This window comes from Heterodontus francisci, chromosome 14 (assembly GCF_036365525.1).
Source record: "Heterodontus francisci isolate sHetFra1 chromosome 14, sHetFra1.hap1, whole genome shotgun sequence".
Lineage (NCBI taxonomy): Eukaryota > Metazoa > Chordata > Chondrichthyes > Heterodontiformes > Heterodontidae > Heterodontus > Heterodontus francisci.
The window spans coordinates 79,160,680-79,181,642 of NC_090384.1; the positions used below are offsets into that span (position 1 = coordinate 79,160,680).

Consider the following 20,963-nt stretch of genomic DNA (forward strand, 5'->3'; position numbering starts at 1 on the left):
AGCACTTCTCCCTTATTGAGTAGAGAAATTATTCTCAATCTGCTTTTGTGGCAAAACTTTCAATTGCGATGCTTTATTGAAAGTGGCGAAACATGATACCTACTTTCATGCTCCTGTTCGGTATGGTTGATGAATAGTTAGTTGTTGCTGAAGTACAGTGCATAGTATCCAATCCATAACTGTATAAAAAAATCTTGAAGGCACCATTACGTATAATTTGGAAAGCCTATTATTGCTGAAGACACAATGAAGTCACACCCTTGTTAAATATCTTAAAATTGCATTTCACAATTTTGCATTCTTATGCTTGTATATTTTGCTGTTGGCAGTATAGAAAGATATTTTGAAATAAAATTCCTTGAAATTAATCAAATTTAACTAACTGACACAAGATTTTTGACACATCTGGGACTTACTTGACTCTCCAACCAATCATCTAGTTAGTAATGGGATTATTTCACTGTCGCTTTTAACATGCTGTTTGTTTAAAACCCAGTCACGTTGTAATCACCTGACAGTCACCCACGTTTACAAGTCAACTGGTATTTATTCTCATTTGGAGAGGCTAGTAGTAGGTGGTATGAGAAATGGAAAAATAGCACACTGCATTTTGGAATGCTTTTGAAGTTGTGGCTGAGGTGCATCATTGTGTAAGGGTATAGGGAGATTTATTCAGCACCTTACTATGCTATTTGACCTCAGTGCTTGATGCTGACACTGGATACCCAAAATAGAATTCATTTGATTTACACATGATTCTAATTCAGCCAATTAGAATGCCATTTTTTCAGTTACTACTGTATTAGTTTTCTAAATTGACACATATCCTCATCTGTTCTTTACCCTCACTCAGGAATACAAGAATCAACACTGTATTAGACAGTGTGATTTTGGCTAGAAATAACATTGGATGTATTAAAAATCAAGGCTGATTACAGTATGTTTAACTTTCATCTCTTTAGACATGCAGAGATATCAAAAGGTGTGATGCAGTACTTCACTAACACTTAGTAAAACTAGTAAATCATGACCAGTGCCCATAAGTTTACATGGCTAATCACCTTCAAGCAGTCAACAAACCAAGTACTGAGTGTAGCCAACTAAATATGTGTACCTGATCAAGGAGCTGTCCAATCCACCCCTTTTTTCCACTGCCACACTGTCAGATATCCTCTCACCATACATACTGATTTAAGATCTCAAGGTGTAATGATGGTTATGCACCAGCAACCTAGATGTCATGAGTTCAGATCCCACCATGGTAAATTGCAAAATTCAGATGTGGTCAATCTGGTAATTTAAGCAATATAACCAGTTACAGAACTTGGAATCTATTTTTAAGACTGAAGAGGCTGACCTTTTTTTTTTAAAAAAGGTTGACCTGTAAACAAGTTTTTCTGGAAAGCATGTGATTTCCAGTAAATACAGCAGGGGGGTTGACCTAAGAGCTACCCTTTGTTGTGACAGAGAATTTATGACTGAGCATGAGATTTGCTTGGTAAACGTTAGTTTCACTTTGAATTGTTAAAAAAAGATGCTGGTTTTTGGAGTAAAAGCAGGCAGTTGGAATCTGTATATGGACCTGCCAGGAGATCAGAAGAAAAAACAGTTAACTATTACCTCTCTGAAGAATCCCTGCTAGTGAAAAGCAAAAGCCTGTATGAAGTGGTACTCCTGCCTCCTGCATTTTTAAGAAACCCTGAATGCTTGCAGAAACCTTTGAATCATAGAAAGTTTAAGGCACAGAAAGAGGCTACTTGATCAAATGTGTGAGAATTGACACCTGTTGCTGCACATCTGATGGAAGACCTATGTGAAGCCTCTGCAGTTGAATTTCTTTGAACGCCTACTCAAAACAGGCTGTTCAACCTCGCCTGGAAAGACTCCAAGTGACATCCAACTATTCAACTTTGGGGCATCTTGCCAACCAAAGGACTTCCATCTCTTTGCTTCAGTATAAGTTTTTTTTTTTTATTCCTTTTATTCCTTTGAAACAGCTGTAAACAAAAATCCCTTTTTTCCCGGTTAGCCAGTTTTTGGATGTGTGCGTGAGAGCGAGGATAATACAGGGCTTTAATATTTCTATTCGTGTTTATATTTACTTCATTATTGGTTAAAACTTAATTTTATAATAAATGGATATTTTTTTTTGTTAAAGAAACCTGGTTGGTGTGCTTTATTCTGGGGATAAAATTGGCTGTTTCAGTGAGTGGGAAAAAAATTATTGATTTGTTGTGACCTCTGGAGAAGTGGAACTGAATGTAACAGTGCGCTCCTCCCGCCTCAGTTGTAACACACCATAAAAATAATCAAGAAAGTTGGCAGATTATCGTAAAAGCATAACTGGTTCACTAATATCCTTCAGGTAGATAAGTCCCCAGGGCCTGATGGGATCTACCCTAGAATACTGAGGGAGGCAAGGGAAGAAATTGCTGGGGCCTTGACAGAAATCTTTGCATCCTCATTGGCTACAGGTGAGGTCCCGGAGGACTGGAGAATAGCCATTGATGTTCCTTTGTTTAAGAAGGGTGGCAAGGATAATCCAGGAAATTATAGGCCGGTGAGCCTTACGTCAGTGGTAGGGAAACTATTAGAGAGGATTCTTCGGGACAGGATTTACTCCCATTTGGAAACAAACGGACTTATTAGCGAGAGACAGCATGGTTTTGTGAAGGGGAGGTCGTGTCTTACTAATTTGATTGAGTTTTTTGAGGAAGTGACGAAGATGATTGATGAGGGAAGGGCGGTGGATGTTGTCTATATGGACTTTAGTAAAGCCTTTGACAAGGTCCCGCATGGCAGACTGGTGCAAAAGGTGAAGTCGCACGGGACCAGAGGTGAGCTGGCAAGATGGATACAGAACTGGCTCGGTCACAGAAGATAGAGGGTAACAGTGGATGGGTGTTTTTCTGAATGGAGGGATGTGACTAGTGGTGTTCCGTAGGGATCTGTGCTGGGACCTTTGCTGTTTGTATTATATGTAAATGATTTGGAGGAAAATGTAGCTGGTCTGATTAGTAAGTTTGTGGACGACACAAAGGTTGGTGGAGTTGCGGATAATGATGAGGATTGTCCGAGGATACAGCAGGATGTAGATCGGTTGGCGACTTGGGTGGAGAAATGGCAGATGGAGTTTAATCCGGACAAATGTGAGGTAATGCATTTTGGACGGTCTAATGCAGGTGGGAGGTATACAGTAAATGGCAGAACCCTTGGGAGTATTGACAGGCAGAGAGATCTGGGCGTACAGGTCCACAGGTCACAAAGTGGCAGGTGGATAAGGTAGTCAAGAAGGCATACGGCATGCTTGCCTTCATCGGTCGGGGCATGGAGTATAAAAATTGGCAAGTCATGTTGCAGCTGTCCAGAACCTTAGTTAGGCCACACTTAGAATATTGCGTGCAATTCTGGTCACCACACTGCCAGAAGGACGTGGAGGGTTTGGAGAGGGTACAGAGGAGGTTTCCCAGGATGTTGCCTGGTCTGGAGGGCATTAGCTATGTGGAGAGGTTGGATAAACTCAGATTGTTTTCACTGGAACGACGGATTTGGAGGGGCGACATGATAGAAGTTTACAAAGTTATGAGCGGCATGGACAGAGTGGATAGTCAGCAGCTTTTTCCCAGGGTGGAAGAGTCAGTTACTAGGGGACATAGGTTTAAGATGCGAGGGACAAAGTTTAGAGGGGATGTGCGAGGCAGGTTTTTTACACAGAGGGTGGTGAGTGCCTGGAACTTGCTGCCAGGGGAGGTGGTGGAAGCAGATACGATAGCAACGTTTAAGGGACATCTTGACAAATATATGAATAGAGGGATATGGGCCCCGGAAGTGCAGAAGGTTTTCGTTTCGGCAGGCATCAAGATCGGCGCAGGCTTGGAGGGCTGAATGGCCTGTTCCTGTGCTGTACTGTTTTATGTTCTTTGTAAAGGTACCTGACACCCCCTATCTGGTCTGGCCTACTTATGACTCCCTCAATAAATGTAGATTGACCAGCACTATCCACTTTCTAAAAACAAAAATGTAAAAAAAAAAAATCCAAGCAAAAGATCCAGTGGTGGTTTTAGATTGCTGGACTGACATCCTTTCATAAGCATTTTTAGGCACTTTTACTTTAGTTCACACCCACAGTAACAAAGGAAAGGGCCCGTCTCCAAATAATCTTCAGAAGTTGTTTGTATTGTCTATTTAAAGAGTTACTGAGGCCACATTCCAGACAAGGTTTAATGTGAATGTGTTAACTACAAACATAAAAGTGGGATAAATGCAATACATTTCTTCAGTGCCTTGATATATAGAAACAAATTCCATGACCAATTTCTGATCTGTCATGATTACAAATGTCTATTTGTTAAACTTAATGCTTAAGTTTTGCACTAGTTTTCTTAATTATTGTCTGCTCTCTTGTTTATTTACCCTGATACTGATCTACAATGCAAATCAATATACTATCAATTAACCTGGGATTCATAACTCTTTCCCAAGCTTAAAATAAATTATAAATTTGTAGAGGAAGAGAAAATCAGACAAATACCCACATATCATGGGTTATGTGGGTCACCAGGCTCGAAGAGTAATATTTGCCGAAGTTGAGAACTGTGGGAGGAAAACGGGTAATTTTGGAGAAGTAAAATTCAAAGCTAGTTTATGAATAATGGAGAGCCCCCTCCATGGAGAGCCAGTTCTTTTAGTCTGGGTACTGGTGTTGTGCCCCCTTTGTGCCATCTAGTGGTTAATGTTTACATTTCCCTTCCTAAGCAAAGGTTTTCCAAGCAGTCTTTTGTGGCAACTTAGATAGTGCTATACAGTTCTTAAACTTAAGTTTTGAAACAGGCCTGATCTCAAATTAACACTTGCCTCAGATTGCAATATGTATTTAAGTTGACCCAATTTCTATTTCACGTAAACTTCTCATTGATGTGTAGTCTCAAACAGCCCTCATTAGAATTTGAAGTAACTTGCTACTGTTGTGAGGTCCACAAAAGTTGTTGCCATGCAGTGCAGGTTAAATTCAATGCTTCCAATCTCATTAACATATTTAAAATATCAACTCGCCTCCTGGGAGTGTGTTAGCTGCAGGCCTGCCCTGCTTCACCTGAGTCCAAGCCAGAAGTTAGCAGGTTGAAGCCGGCTTCCTGACATGCTTCTGTTTAAGGCATTTAACCCAGCCCCGTACCCAATCCCATCCATGCCCCATGTTAAAATTCCCCCACAGAAATCAAAGATTGCCAAGAGGCTGTGAGTGAGAAATAACTGCTGCACTTTTGGCAGGACAGTGAGTCAGTTAAATAGAATCCCTCCCCCAAGTGGGCTTGTTTCTTCCTGTAACAGTCTAAAAACAGACATTGAACAAATTTTATCGAATGAATTCCATCATACTCATGCTCTGTATGTTTTGTCTGCTGAATTAAGCTTCTGAACCAAGCCAAATGATCCTTCACCTAGTGTTAATACAGTCTGCCTTCAAAGAGTGTAAAGGTCTAAATGTGCTTAAGATATGGAGATCTGGTCCACATCATTAAGGGAGTTGGTTTGTTGAACTCTCAGATCTCACTACCATGCTAACAGATACAGGACGCTGGAATCAACTTGCCATAAGAAAGCAGGCAATCAGAAGGGAAGCCCGAAACCTGGTAGCTGCAGCAAGGTGAGCAGAGCCTCTGGGACCTTTCCTTATGGGGGTCCACCCCCATGCCACAGGAATTGGACCCACCCACCTCCTAAAGACGGAGTCAGGGATCATGGATTGGCCTACCTGGTCCTGCAGCCTCTTCCCCAGGCAGGGACACTCAGTGCCATCTCCCATACTGTAGAGTTAGATGCTACTGGACCCCTCCCTGCTGCCCCCACCCCGACCTGACATCAAACCCTTTCTCCCGTGGGTCAAAAAATTAAGCTTGGCCCCCTGGTGTCTTTTTTTTAAACAGACTTTTAAAGACTAGAAAAGCTCTAAGAACCTAGGTAACAACAATGTGCTAAATATTTCCTGAATGACCTGATATTGCTAATGTTTGGCAACTCTCAAAATAATAATTATAATTGTCACTGGGTTGACAACTCAGCACGGGATTGTCTCGAGCAGCTAACCATATAAAGAAAAAACTTGCATCAATATACTGCCTTTCACAGCCTCAGGACACCCAAAATGCTTTACAGCAATGTAGGCAAATGTGGCAACCAATTGCTGTTGGTAGGACATTAAAGGGAAATGAGATAAATTGCCAGATAGTCAATTTGTGGTTTCTAATGAAGGAGAAGTTTTGGTGAGAATGCCCTTGCTGCTCTTCAACTATAGTTCAATTTTTAAATATTTTTTGAGGATTCATGTTTTAGACTTGTAGAGATGGATTAGTTGAAGGACTGAAGTGATTCCATAGATACTGGACTTTTTTTTTAAAAGGGTCATTGGAAGGACTCTGTTTAAAAACATTTACTGGATGTCCCATGTCTTCAGCTAAGTAAACAACAGGTGCCTTTTGACTAGGAGTTGTTTACAAGAGAAGTAACATGTCTAGATTTATGGTGCTCGAATGGGTTTCATTTTTGAAAACTGTTTTAAGTCATTTGGGTTTGTAGCCTGCTGAAAGAAACACCCAGCTCATCTTTTCTCCACCTCTCTGAGAAACCCTGAAGAAAATCCAATGTGTGATAGCTGTAACACCTGATGCAGCATTTGTCCTGAGGTGCTTTTGGAAGACTTCCTCTCGACATCTGAATGAACTGCTTCTGAAAAGATCCCAGTGACTCTTCTACGTGTAATCAGATGCCAAATTGTGTGCTATCTGCAACATATCTTATCCTTTTCCTTCAAGAATTAACAAGTATGTTAGCCAAAGCATCTTTATTTTTCCTTTAACCTGTGTGTGTGTTGGGTATTAGAAGGGAATATATATGTATTTACTGTTATATTTCAAGCTGTGTTAAAGCTTTGCAACTTTATTAACTAAGTCTTGTTTTATAATAAATTAATACTTTTATTAATGAAACCTGGTTGGATTTTTTTTTCTTAAACTAAAATGGGTACAGTATATAATTGGCTGTATCGGTAACTGGGTAAACATTTAAATATATATTGTGACCCGTAGAGAAGTGGAACTGAACAAAGTGCACTCCTCCTGCCTCGGTTGTAACAATATTGCCTTTTACGTCCACCTGAGCAGGCAGGCAGGGACCTCGTTCAATGTCTCTTTCAAAAGAAGGCAGTTCTGGTGCAGGACTTCCTCAACTGCACTGAAGTATCAGCCTAGATTAAGGGTTCAGGTCTATGGAATGAAGATGAGCTTCTGACTCAGGAGAGTTGAGATTGAGACATTTTGGGAAAGATTCTGCTGGTTTCTGGGTCCTACTTGTGGGGAAAATGGCCACAGAATCCTGAGCCATGACCATGCATAATAATTTCAACAACAATTCTATTGAGCATCATGTGCAAGAGAAAACTACTATGAACAGGGTCTTCATGGCCTGTGTTCATTGTTTGCATAAAAGGACGATAAATTGAGCTCTCCTGAAATCTTGTGTTCTATTCACCTATAAAGTTACTTTTTCTGTTTGAGGCCACTCGAATTCTACTCCCACCCCCAAAACTTTATTTCCACCCTTAGCTTAAAATGAAGATTGCTTATCAGAAAAAAACATGCAGAATGACAATCTGTTGCTCCTCTTGTGCACTCTTGCCATATCTCAGTGGCATTGTCAGATTTTAGGCTGGGGTCTGGTTATATTGAGTCCTGGTCTTGCATCAGAGTTTCCTTCAGCCACTGTTGGAGGTGGGAGATTCCTGTGTCAGGAGTTTCAGCATCCCCAGCTCTGAGGAATCCACTTAAGTTACACTTCAGTTAGAACACAGTTCTTGAAACTTTGGGAGAAAAAACCCACACTACCACAAATACAGTTGGCACAATTCTCCCACCTTGGCAGTGTTATGTCTGATGAAAGAGTACAGTATCCTGGGCTTTATTAATAGGGGCATAGAGTACAAGAGCAAGGAGGTTATGTTGAACTTGTATAAAACAATAGTTCGGCCTCAGCTGGAGTATTGCGTCCAGTTCTGTGCGCTGCACTTAAGGAAGGATGTGAAGGCATTAGAAAGGATGCAGAAAAGATTCACGAGAATGGTTCCAGGGATGAGGAATTTCACTTATGAAGACAGATTAGACAAGTTGAGACTGTTTTCCTTGGAGAAGAGAAGGCTGAGGAAATTTGATAGAGGTATTCAAAATCATGCGGGGTCTGGACAGAGTAGATAGGGAGAAACTGTTGCAGCTCGTGTAAGGATCAAGAACTGAAGGGCACAGATTTAAAGTAACTGGTAAAAGAAGCACAAGCGACATGAACATTTTTTTCACACAGTGAGTGGTTAAGGTCTGGAATGCACTGCCTGAGAGTGTGGTGGAGACAGGTTCAATTGAAGCATTCAAAAGGGAATTAGACTGTTATATGAAAAGGAAGAATGTGTAGGGTTGTGGGGAGAAGTTGGGGGAGTGACACTTGGTGAAATGCTCAATTGGAGAGCCGGTACAGACACAAATGGCAGCCTCCTGCGCTGTAACAATTCTGTGATTTTGTGTACTAGACGACTAAGTAGAAGTAGGCATCACCTTGGGAACCAAGACTCAAAAGTAAAGAATTTTGAAATATATATACATTTGGATTTAAGTTTTGTGCACTATTAAAATCAAGTCATAAACTAGCAACAAAATGATACAAAGATGTGAGAAAATTGTGTTTATGAACAATAGGTAATCGTTTCTGAGCAATAACGTTACTGTATTTTACTCTTTGCGCTTGCCTTTATTACAGAGCGTGATGCCATTCTTTGTGGCTACGAAATTGAGTAAGATCCGAAAGCCAACTCTGGACAAACCAAGCCCGGAGACCTATGTGAAAGCTGCCTTAAACACTGTTGGTCTTCAGATGCAAACAAATGGCTATCTGCCACATGCCATAATGGTAAGTATGCATGTTTTGCCTCATCAGTTATTTAACTTATCAATTGCTTTTAGTGCATCTCCAAGTTTTCTCTTATTTTTAATAAGAGCGCTCACTCATATTTTGGATATGGTTACATCAGTTCTGAGGCAGAAGGTACTTATTCAAAAGGGATGAATTGCTCCTCAACAGGATTGGGACCAATGTTCTTGCGGGGAGATTCACTAGTGTGGTTGGGGAGGGTTTAAGCTAAATTGGCATGGCTTCGGCACCAGTTTAGAAGTAGAAAAGAGGAATAAGGTGCATAATGTGTGAGTATTAGACAGTACTAGAGGGGGGTGTAGTTCCATATTAGATGGGAGCAGCCCGAGAAGGACTATGAGGAATGCAAAGACAGGATTTCAATGCATGTGTTTAAACACACAAAGTGTGATGAATAAAGTGGGTGAGTGACAGGCACAAATAGCAGTATGGGAATATGATGCAGTGGCAATAACGGAAACGTGGCTTAAAAATTGCACGGACTGAGCACTTAATATACAAGGATAAAACGTGTTCAGAAAAAATAGGGTGGTGGGGTGGCAGTACCGATTAGGGAAGCCATTGTAGTGTTGGAAAGGGAGGAAGGCATGTCCTTGAGGGGGCAAGGGCAGAATCCATTTGGTTAGAGTTGAGAAGAAAAACAGAGACTGAATGAGACCGGCGGTGTTTAAAAAGAACAGCGACAGAGCGCCTGAGGTTTGAAAAAAAAAGCCAACCGTGACATACAGGAGAGCTGCAAGGTGATTGGTGAGTAGCAGTTGTTAGAATATCTTTTTAAAAAAAAAAGGGGTATGTTTTTTTTTTGTTGAAAATAAAACCTCTGGTGATAAGTTGAGTACTACTAAAGTGTTTTTTTTTAAAGAACTTTAGATTAGAGTGGGTAGAACAAGGCCCCTAGTATAATTAGTATTTTTTAATTAAGGGAGTAACTAATTAACCTAAAGGTAAGTCATGGCAGGAGAGCTCAGCCCAGTGATATGCTCCTCTTGCGCTATGTGGGAAATCAGGGACGCTTCCAGTGTCCCTGGTGACCATGTGTGCAGTAAGTGTACCCAGCTGTAGCTACTGGCGACCTGCATTATGGAGCTGGAGCTGCAGGTGGATTCACTGTGGAGCATCCGCGATGCTGAGTAAGACATGGATAGCACGTTTAGTGAGGTGGTCACACTGCAGGTAATGGCTGCACAGGCAGAAAAGAGATGGGTGACCACCAGACGGAGTAGTAGGCGCAGGCAGGTAGTGCAGGAGTCTCCTGTGACCATCCCCCTCTCAAACAGATATACCGCTTTGGATACTGTTGGGGGGGGTGACCTCCCAGGGGAAAGCAGCAACAGCCAAGTTCGTGGCACCACAGAGGACTCTGCTGCACAGCAGGGGAGGAAAAGGGTTGGAAGAGCTATAGTGATGGGGGATTCTATCGTAAGGGGTGCAGATAGGCGTTTCTGTGGCTACAAACGAGACTCCAGGATGGTATGTTGCCTCCCTGGTGCTAGGGTCAAGGATGTCTCGGAGCGGCTGCAGGACATTCTGAAAGGGGAGAGTGAGCAGCCAGAGGTCGTGGTCCATATTGGTACTAACGACATAGGCAGGAAGAGAGATGAGGTCCTGCAAAGTGAATATAGGGAGTTAGGTAGAAGGTTAAAAAGCAGGACCTCCAGGGTTGTAATCTCAGGATTACTCCCTGTGTCACGTGCTAGTGAGGGTAGGAATAGGAGGATTAGGCAAATGATTGCGTGGCTGGTGTAGGCGGGAGGGCTTCAGCTACTTGGATCATTGGGACCTCTTCTGGTGTAGAGGTGACCTGTACAAGAAGGACGGGTTGCATCTAAACTGGAGGGGGACCAATATCCATGCAGTGAGGTTTGCTAGCACTACTCGGGAGGGTTTAAACTAGGCTTGCAGGGGGGTGGGACCCAAAGTAGTAGTCTCTCCAATGAGATAGTTGAGGCAAATGTAGAGGTTAAAGCAAGCAAGTCCAGTAGGCAGGCCAGGCAGGGGCAGGACAGGGAGCGTGGAAGGTCTGGTAGGCTAAACTGCATTTACTTTAATGCAAGAAGCCTTGCAGGTAAGGCAGATGAACTCAAGAGCATGGATTGGTACTTGGGATGTGCTGTTACGGAAACGTGGTTGAGGGATGGGCAGGACTGGCAGCTCGATGTTCCGGGGTACCGATCTTTCCGGCGTGATAGAGGTGAAGGTAAGAGAGGAGAGGGTGAGTTGCACTGTTGATTAGGGAGGACATCACGGCAGTACTTAGAGAGGATATCTCTGTGTTGGGGGGGGGGGGGGGGGTGGATGTCCAGCTAGGCCATATGGGTAGAACTTAGAAATAAGAAAGGGGTGGTCACTTTGATGGGATTATACTATAGGCCCTAAAATAGTCAGAGGGAAGTGGAGGAGCATATGTGTAGGGGAATCACAGATAGGTGTAGGAATTATAGGGTTGGCATCGTAGGTGATTTTAAATTCCCTAATATTGACTGGAACTCGACCTCCTCTTAGGAAATGAGGATGGGCAGGTGGTTGATGTGTTAGTGGGGGAGCACTTTAGGACCAGTGACCATAACTCTATTAGTTTCAAGATAGTTATGGAAAAGGATAGGACTGGTCCTCGGGTTGAAGTCCTAAATTGGGAGAAGACTAATTTCGATGTCATCAGACAGGAACTCAAAAGTTGAATGGGAGAGGATGTTTACAGTTAAAGGGACGTCTGGCAAGTGGGAGGCTTTTAAAAGTGAGATAGGAAGAGTTCAGGGCTGGCATGTTCCTGTTAGATGGAAGGGCAAGGCTGGCAAGTTTAGGGAACCTTGGTTGACTAGGGATATTGAGGGTCTGGTCAGGACAAAGAAGGAGGCATATGTCAGGTACAGGCAGCTGGGATCGAGCGAGTCCCTCAAGGAGTATAGGGGATGTAGGACTACACTTAAGGAAATTAGGAGGGCGAAAAGGGCCATGAGATTTCCATGGCAGATAAGATAAAGGAGAATCCTAAAAGATTCTATAAGTATGTTAAGAGTAAAAGGGTAGCTAGGGAGAGAGTAGGTCCCCTTAAGGATCAGTGTGGCAATCTGTGTGTGGAGCCACGGGAAATGGGCGAGGTTTTAAATGAATATTTCTCGTCCGTATTTACCATGGAGAAGGTCATGGAAGCTAGTGAGCTCAAGGGAGGGAACACTGATATCCTGGAGCATATCAACGTTACAAAGGAGGAGATGTTGGAGGTTTTGAAGTGCATTAAGGTGGATAAGTCCCCAGGGCCTGACCAGGTGTATCCTAGGATGCTATGGGAAGCAAGGGAGGAGATTGCTGGGGCCCTGGCAGAGATTTTTATATCATCGTTAGCCACGGGTGAGGTACCAGAAGACTGGAGGATAGATAAATGTTGCGCCTTTATTTAAGAAGGGCAGCAGGGATAAGCCTTACATCAGGGGTGGGAAAGTTATTGGAAGGGATTCTGAGAGACAGGATTTATATGCATCTGGAAAGGCATGGTCTGATTAGGGATAGTCAGCGTGGCTTTGTGCATGGGAAATCATGTCTCAGGAATTTGAGTTTTTCAAGGAGGTGACCAAGAGGATTGGCGAGGGCAGGGCAATGGACGTTGTCTACATGGACTTTAGCAAGGCCTTTGACAAGGTCCCGCGTGGTAGGCTGGTCCAGAAGTTTCAGACACATGGGATCCAGGGTGAGCTAGCAAATTGGATACAAAATTGGCTTGGTGATGGGAGGCAGAGGGTGCTAGTGGAGGGTTGTTTTTCAGATTGGAGGCCGGTGACCAGTGGTGTGCTGCAGGGGTCGGTGCTGGACCCTCTGTTTCTTGTCATATATATTAATGACTTGGATGTGAATGTAAGGGTCATGATTAGTAAGTTTGCAGATGACACCAAAATTGATGGTATAGTGGACAGTGAAGAAGGTTGTCTAAAGTTACAACAGGATATAGATCAACTGGGAAAGTGGGCAAGGGAGTGGCAAATGGAATTTAATGCAGACACGTGTGAAGTGATGCATTTTGGGAAGTTAAACCAGGGCAAGACATATACAGTGAATGGCAGGGCCCTGGGGAGTGTTGTTGAGCAGAGAGACTTTGGGGTGCAAGTACATAGTTCCCTAAAAGTGGCAACACAGGTAGACAGGGTGGTGAAGAAGGCGTATGGCATGCTTGCCTTCATCGGCCGAGGCATTGAGTACAAGAGTTGGGACGTCATGTTTCAGTTGTACATAACGTTGGTTAGGCCGCAGTTGGAGTACTGTGTGCAGTTCTGGTCGTCTCACTACAGGAAAGATGTGATTAAGCTAGAGAGGGTGCAAAAAAGATTCACAAGGATGTTGCCTGGTTTGGAGGGCTTGAGTTATAAAGAGATTGGATAGGCTGGGTCTGTTTTCCCTGGAGCGAAGGAGGCTGAGAGGGAACATGATAGAGGTATATAAAAGTATGAGAGGCATAGATAGGGTAGGTAGCCAGAGTCTGACGAAAACTAGAGGGCATTGATTTAAGGTGAGAAGGAGGAGGTTTAAAGGGGATCAAAGGGGTAAATTTTTCACACAAAGAATAGTGGGTATCTGGAATGAGCTGCCTGAGGAGGTGGTGGAGGCAGGAACAGTAACAACATTTAAGAGGCATCTGGACAGGTACTTGAATGAGCAAGGCATAGAGGGATATGGAATTAATGCAGGCAGGTGGGATTAGTATAGATGAGCATTATGGTCGGCATGGACGCGGTGAGCCGAAGGGCCTGTTTCTATGCTGTATGTCTCTGACTCTATAAAACGGTATGATCTCACTACTAAGGGTATTCTATAGGCCTCCAAATAGTGAGAGAGATAGAGGCAGGGAAATCAGATGTGCAAGAGCTAGAGAGTAGTGATATAGGGGGACTTTAATTACCCAAATATCAATTGGATAATGTTACAGTAATAGGTAAGGAGGGGGAGGAACTTCTGAAATGTGTTCAGGAGAACTTCGTGGATCAGTATATTTTCAGCCCAACTCGGAAGGTGGCATTGCGGGATCTGGTGCTAGGAAACGATGTGGGCCAAGTGTCTGGCAGGGAGCACTTGCATAAGAGTGATCATTGTATCATTAGGTTTAGACTAGTAATGCAGAAAAACAAGGAATGAAATAAGGTAGAATGTCTAGACTGGAAGAGGGATCATTTCAACGTGATGAGAAGGGATCTAGTCAGGATAAAATGGAACCAAAGACTGACAGGAAAAGCTGTATCATAACAATGGGTTATCTTTAAAGAAGAGATGCTTCAGGTACAGGCTAGATACATTCCAACAAGGGCGAAAGGTATGGAATCAAAAATAGGGCTCCTTGGGTGATGGAGATAGAGATTATAATAAAAAAGATGTATGATGCACGCCAGGTGAATTCTTCAAATGAGAACCATGCCATAAGTTGAGAGGGGAGGTGAAGAGGAAAGTAAGACTGGCGAAGAGAGAACATGAGATTAGAATGTCAGTCAACATAAGAGGGAACCCAATAATTACCAGCATGTAAATAGTAAGCGGGTAGTAAGAGGTGGAGTGCGGCCTTTTAGGAACAAAAAGGGTAATATATGTTTAGAGATGCAGGGCAAGGCTAATCTACTTCATGAGTACTTTGTATCAGTGTTCACTAAGGAAGAGGAATCTGACAAAATATTGGTAGAAGCAGAGAGAGCAGAGGCAGTGGATGGGGTAAAAATGGAGTGGAGAGGTACTAAAAAGGCTGGCTATGCTTAGGGTAGATAGGTCACCCTGATCTGGATGGCTTGCATCCTAGGTTGCTAAAGGAAGTGGGGGTGGAGATAGTGAAAGGCCGTGCCAATCTTCCCTGGATATGAGGGAGGTGCCAGAGGATTGGAGAATGGTGAATGTGACACCCTTATTCAAGAAAGAATGTAAGGACAGTCAAATTAACATCAATGGTGGGGAAGGTTTTAGAAACAATAATCGGGGAAAAAATTAGACACTTAGAGAGATTCGAGTTAACTAAGGAGAGCCAGCATGGATTTGTAAAAGGAAGATCTTGCTTGACTAATCTAATCTAATTGAATATTTTGTTGAAGTAACAGAAAAGATTGATGAAGGGAATGTGGTGGATGTTTATGGATTTTAAGAAAGCCTTTGATAACCAGCCTTTTAAGTGGTATCTTAACAAAATTGAGGCTTATGGAATAGGAGGGTCAGTGTCTAATTTGATAAAAAATTGACTTAAGGACAGAGAACAGCAAGTTGTAGTAAATGCTTGCTTTTCATACTGGATGATGATGGTGGTGTTCCCCAAGGGTCGGTGCTGGGGCCACTGCTTTTTTTTTTGCTGTATGTAAATGACTTGGATTTTGGAATACAGAGTAGAATTTCAAAATTTGCTGACATCAAACTTGGAGGTGTGGCAAACAGCGTGGATGATATGAACCGCCTACAACAGGACATAGGCTAGCAGAATGGGCAGACAGGTGGCAGATGAAATTTAATATTGACAAGTGTGAGGTGTTGCATTTTGGCAGAGGAATAGGGAGAGGCAATAGATACTTAATGGCACAGTTCTAAAGAGTGTACAGGAACAGTGGATGCATATGCATCGATCTTTGAAGGTGGCAGGACATTTTGAGAGAGGGGTTAGTGAAGCATATGGGACCTTGGGCTTCATAAACAGATGCATTGAGTCCAAAAGCAGGAAAGTTATGCTGAACTTCTATAAAGCTCTTGTTAGGGCCCAACTGGAGTAATGTGTCCAGTTCTCGTCACCACAATTAAGGAGGGATGTGAGGGTCTTTGAGAGGGTGCAGAGGAGATTTACCAGAATGGTTCCAGGGTTGGGGGATTTTAGTTATAAGGTTAGGTTGGAAAAGCTGGGTTTGTTCTCCTTAGAACAAAGGAGACTACGAGGAGATTTAATAGATCGATACAAAATTGACAGACTAAGATGAGTTATACAAAGAAAAGCTGTTCCCATGTTACAAAGGCTCGGGGACACAGATTGGGCGAGAGATGCAGGGGAAATATGAGGAAGAACTTTTTTATGCAGTGGGTGGTAAGGACCTGGAACTTGCTGCCCACAAGGGTGGTGGAAGCAGAGACAATCAATGATTTCAAAAGGAAATTGGATAGCCACTTGAAGGAAATAAACTTGCAGGGCTACGGGGATTGAGCAGGTGAGTGGGACTGACTAGATTGCTCCATGGAAAGCTGGCATGGATTCAATAGGACAAATGGCCTCCATCTGTACCATAAATGACTCTGACTGGCAGCCTCTTGTCTAACTTGCACAAGTGGCCCATTAATGTGTGAGCCAAGTGTTTGTTGGCAAGCTATTTGATAACAATACTGGGGGGTGCCTTTCAGCCCACTTGACCCTAATGTTGCTACAAATGCACTTAACAGTAGGCACTAAATAATGATCATGGCAAAAACTGTCGATAGTTTCACTGCCACCGCCCCCTCCCCATCCCCCACAGCACATCCCCTTCCTCAACCATCCAAACCTAAGGTTCTGAAATGCTCTGCATCTCCCCTCCGTGACCTCAACTGATTTCTGCCAAATCAGTACAGACCAGGGATTGAATGTTTGTTTCTGATGCTGTATACTGCATTAGCAGAAATTGTTTAAATAGTTTTCATGTCTAGTATGATGAAATTAATTTCACAATGCTGTTCTCTCAACCAGGAATGTGAAACGACTTCCCAGTACTACCACTTTTGCACCTCAGGTCTTGTCTGTGCATTGATGAATTTTACTGCCTCTGTTTCTTAATTCCCAACAGTGTTAGATGATCTAGAAACTAGTGTACATTTGCTCACCAATAATTATGGGATTTATTCACATCGATGTCCAGTCATTTATGGAAAAGAAATCTTTGAGACTGTTGATCAAATAACTCAATTTTGCTTGTAATTCAGTATAAGCCAGTAGTTCCTGATGTGTTCCAGTTGTACAACATGTACAACTTAAAACATATCTTTTAAAGAATAGTTTTTATTTGTTGCTATTCCTGAAGGCACTTGATCATCTGGCTGCAGAATTAATAGATATTCTGCCCATGATGCAATGTGTTTTTAATTGTCCAATTGAAACTGGAGCTGGGAATGTGAAGTTATCATTTTCTGTATCTTCACATGTGGAGTCATTCTATAAATTTATTAAGTTTTACATATAACACATTTCCTGTAATTTATTTATTTCCTGTGGCAATCTTCTGGTCATAGAATTGTTACAGCACACATGGTGGGGGGGTCATTCAACCTGTCGAGACTGTGCCGGCTGTCTGCAAGTCCCGCTAGTCCCTACAAATGTTTTCCCTTCGTGTTTAACCAATTCCCTTTTAAAAGGCACAGTTGAATCTGCATCCACCACATTCTCAGGCAGTGCGTTCCAGATCGTAACCACTTGCTGCGTAAAAAGGTTTTTCCTCACATCACCTTTGGTTCTTTGGCCCATCACCTGAAATTGGCGCCCTCTGGTTCTTGATCATTGGGGTCAGTTTCTCTATATCTATGCTGTTTAGACTCCTCATGATTTTGAACACCTCAAATAAATCTCCTCTCAACCTTCTCTAAGGACAACCACCCCAGCTTCTCAAACCTATCCACATAACTGAAGTTCCTCATCCCTGGAAACATTATTGTAAATCTTTTCTGCACCCCCTCCAAAGCCTTCACATCTTCCAAAAGTGCAGTTACCAGAATTGGGGCACAATACTCCAGTTGAGGCCAAACCAGTGTTTCATAAAGGTTCATCATGACTTCCTCACTTTTTAACTTTATGCCTCTATTTTAAACCCAGAATCCTGTGTGCCTTTTAACCACTTTCTCTACCTTCCCTGCCACATTCGATGATTGGTGCACATATGCCCCCAGGTCCCTCTGCACCTGCATCCCCCTTTAAAATTGTACCCTTTATTTTGTATTGCCTCTCCTCGTTCTTCCTATCAAAATTAATCACTTTGCACTTCTCTGCATTAAATTTCACCTGCCACGTTTCTACCCAGCCTGTCTATGTCCTCTTGAAGTCAATCGCTATCCTCTTCACGGTTAACAATACTTCCATGTTTGTCATCTACAAGTTTAGAAATTGTGCCCTGTACATCCAAGTCTAAATCATTAATATATGTTAAGAAAAGCAGTAATCCTGGTAGTGACCCCAGGGAACCCCATGATATACCTTCCTCCTGTCTGAAAAATATTTTCACCACGACACTCTGTTTCCTGTCACTCAGCCACCTTCATATCCAAGCTGCGCTGCTCCTTTTACTCCATGGGCTTCAACTTTACTGATCAGCCTATTATGTGGTACTTTACCAAACGCCTTTTTAGAAGTCCATATACACCATATCTAATGCATTACTCTCATTAACCCTGTCAGTGACCTCATCTTAAAAACGCAATTAAATTAAACACAGTTTGCCTTTAACAAATCTGTGCTGGCTTTCCTTAATTAATCCACCTTGTCTGAATGACTATTCTATTTCCATCAAACCATTCTGTTGTTACTGCCACCCCTACCTGTTGCACCTGGCCCCATTTGAACTACTTAGGCAAAGTGACTGAGCTTTGTGCCTGTTTGTGTTGAGTGGGGAACAAACATTCTGTTTTTTAAAGTACATGTACTGTGTATAGCTGGTAAATGCATTATACATTACAATGCTGTCACAGCCCAGGCTACCCTTGCTACTGCTAGCAGACCCTGAGATCCCACTCCTTAGTGCTGCCATAACCTGCTATCCCACCCAGTAATTCCAAACTCCAGGCCATCCTGCTCTCTGCAAGTAATCCCAGGCACCAAGAACCCCTTCACATTGTTGTCAAAGCAGGACCACACATTGGAACTGCTACCAGCACCCGCCCCACCCTGTGCCCCCACTCGCCACCAAACCTCCTTAGTACTTCCAGACCCCAAGAACCTTCCCAGCCGGCTAAACTCCACTTGCAAACCCTCATGATGCTAAACTATGGGGTCCCCAGTGAACATCTGCCAAACTGCTTCCAAAGTCCACATCACTTGTGCTATGTTTCAAGACACTCATGAATTCACAGCCCTCTCCCAAATCAGCCAATATACTAAAAATTTACTTAACTTAAATTTCCTGTTCCACATTTTCTTGAGCATAGCCTGTATTTTTTCTTTAAACCTTTCAACAAGTTAGCAACCTTCCTGATGGTATTGTAGCACATTGCCATCCATTTCAGGGCTGCTAAATTTAAAAAAAATTAGCTGTTGGATGCTCCCATCACTGAATTTCTGTGCTACCTGCTGCCAACCCTTTCCCCAAGTCCAACTGCTGCCCCAAGTCCCATTGCTGTCTGCGTTTGCACCTTTATGCCCCCGTCATTCACACTTCTGCTGACAACCACTACATTTTTGCTTATGACCAGGAACCTGCTTTAAGTTAGCAAAGCAGCTTTTTCACAGCCTGCCAAAAGTAAGTGAAATAAACAATTTATAGCATTACTAATTTGTAAAAATGTGATTAAAATTACAAAAAGTACTTTAACTTGCCCATAAATTGTCTAATGTAATCTATTAAGCTTCTTTCCCCAACGCCAAACTTCCATTAAGAGCTTGGGGTTTAGGTTTAGTTCCAACATCGATGCCTTTTCTGCACTCTACAGTGCCTTCACATTTTTCCTAAAGGGTGGCTCCCAGATCTGGAGACAGTACTGCAGTTGCAACTGAGCCAGTGTTCTATACAAGGTTAACATAACTTGCTTGTTTTTTTACTCTGTGCCTCTTTTGATGAAGCCAAGGATGCTGTATGCTCATTAGCCACTCTCCCAACCTGTCCTGCCACCTTCATTGATTTATGTATGTATACCCCCAGGTCCCTCTGCTCCTGCACACCCTTTAGAATTGTACCCTTTATTTTATATTGCCTCTCTGCATTCTTCCGACCAAAGTGAATCACTTCACATTTCTCTGCATTAAATTTCGTCTGCTGCTTGTCTGCTCATTCCACCAACCTGTCTATGCCCTTTTCAAGTTCTGCATTACTCTCCTCATCGTTCACAACGCTTCCAAGTTTTGTATTATCCGCAGTGTGCCATTGTCTATATCTAGCCATTTGGATTTTGAGTTTTTCATATTTTACCATTATTGTAGAAACCTGTTTGTACTTTCATAATGGAAAAACTTTATTCTGAATATATATCTAAACAAATTCATGCAGCTGCTTTGAAATTCAAGCTTGATAGCTTAGATTTTTGACTTTAAGTGGAAAAACCTTATAAATAAAAATAAATGGAATATTAACATGCATTCTAATTATTCCTAATAAATATTCTTTAGGGTTGGATTACTACATCCCTGCTTCCAGTCTCTCTGGTCATTAAGCAGTCCATGAAGGTGAACGAGGGTTTCCGCGCTCATTACTTTAAGAAGCTGAAGGAAAAAGGGGATTGACCATGATTTGCATGCTGATCAAGTCAAGCTCGAGGAAAAAAATGTGAAGCAACAATATTCTTGGACATTTTTGGGGGGGTTCATGAACCAAGATTCACTGAAACTCTTTGTTCTCATAAGGATCAAGTCAGGAGATTGACAAATGTTGTTTTGCATTGGCAGTTGTGTTAATTAAAAAAAAATTCCCATTGGGGTCCAGTAGCTTATGTTTAAATTCTTACTTTTAGTATAGACCCATTAAGAGTGTCTCTTGTTCACTAACATTACACTGGTAAGCAGAGTTCTGTGTATGCATTTAAGTAACTGAGCATAAAGCTTTGTTCTGCCCTGAGCTGGCAAAATTAATGAAAGTTGATTTGCACCACTCTGAAAGCTGGTACCAATTTTAAACAGTACGTGCACCATAACTGCAACATTAATTGTGCTGCTGGCCAGATAAAATCGTGATTAAAACTACCGTTGAAGATTTTAATTTTCATTTTTCTCTTAATCTTCACTATTGAGATCAGATGCTTAGAAAGGCATATGCTTAAGAGTCGCTTGCTAGACAAATGCATAATTTGTTTTAGACCACATTTGAGTAATGATAAAAAATAAAATAATGCAGTTA

The 20,963-nt window shown here is 42.3% G+C and overlaps 1 protein-coding gene across 1 annotated transcript in view; it reads left to right on the forward strand.

Annotated features, from left to right (window-relative positions):
• LOC137377123 (very-long-chain 3-oxoacyl-CoA reductase-A-like) overlaps window positions 1-20,554 on the forward strand; it is a 223,261-nt gene extending 202,707 nt beyond the window's left edge. The window contains exons 10-11 of the mRNA XM_068046451.1: window positions 8,797-8,946; window positions 20,240-20,554. Of these exons, the coding sequence (XP_067902552.1) occupies window positions 8,797-8,946; window positions 20,240-20,353 (264 nt within the window). The 3' untranslated portion in view covers window positions 20,354-20,554. The remainder of the gene's footprint in view (window positions 1-8,796; window positions 8,947-20,239) is intronic.
• Window positions 20,555-20,963: the final 409 nt, after the last annotated feature.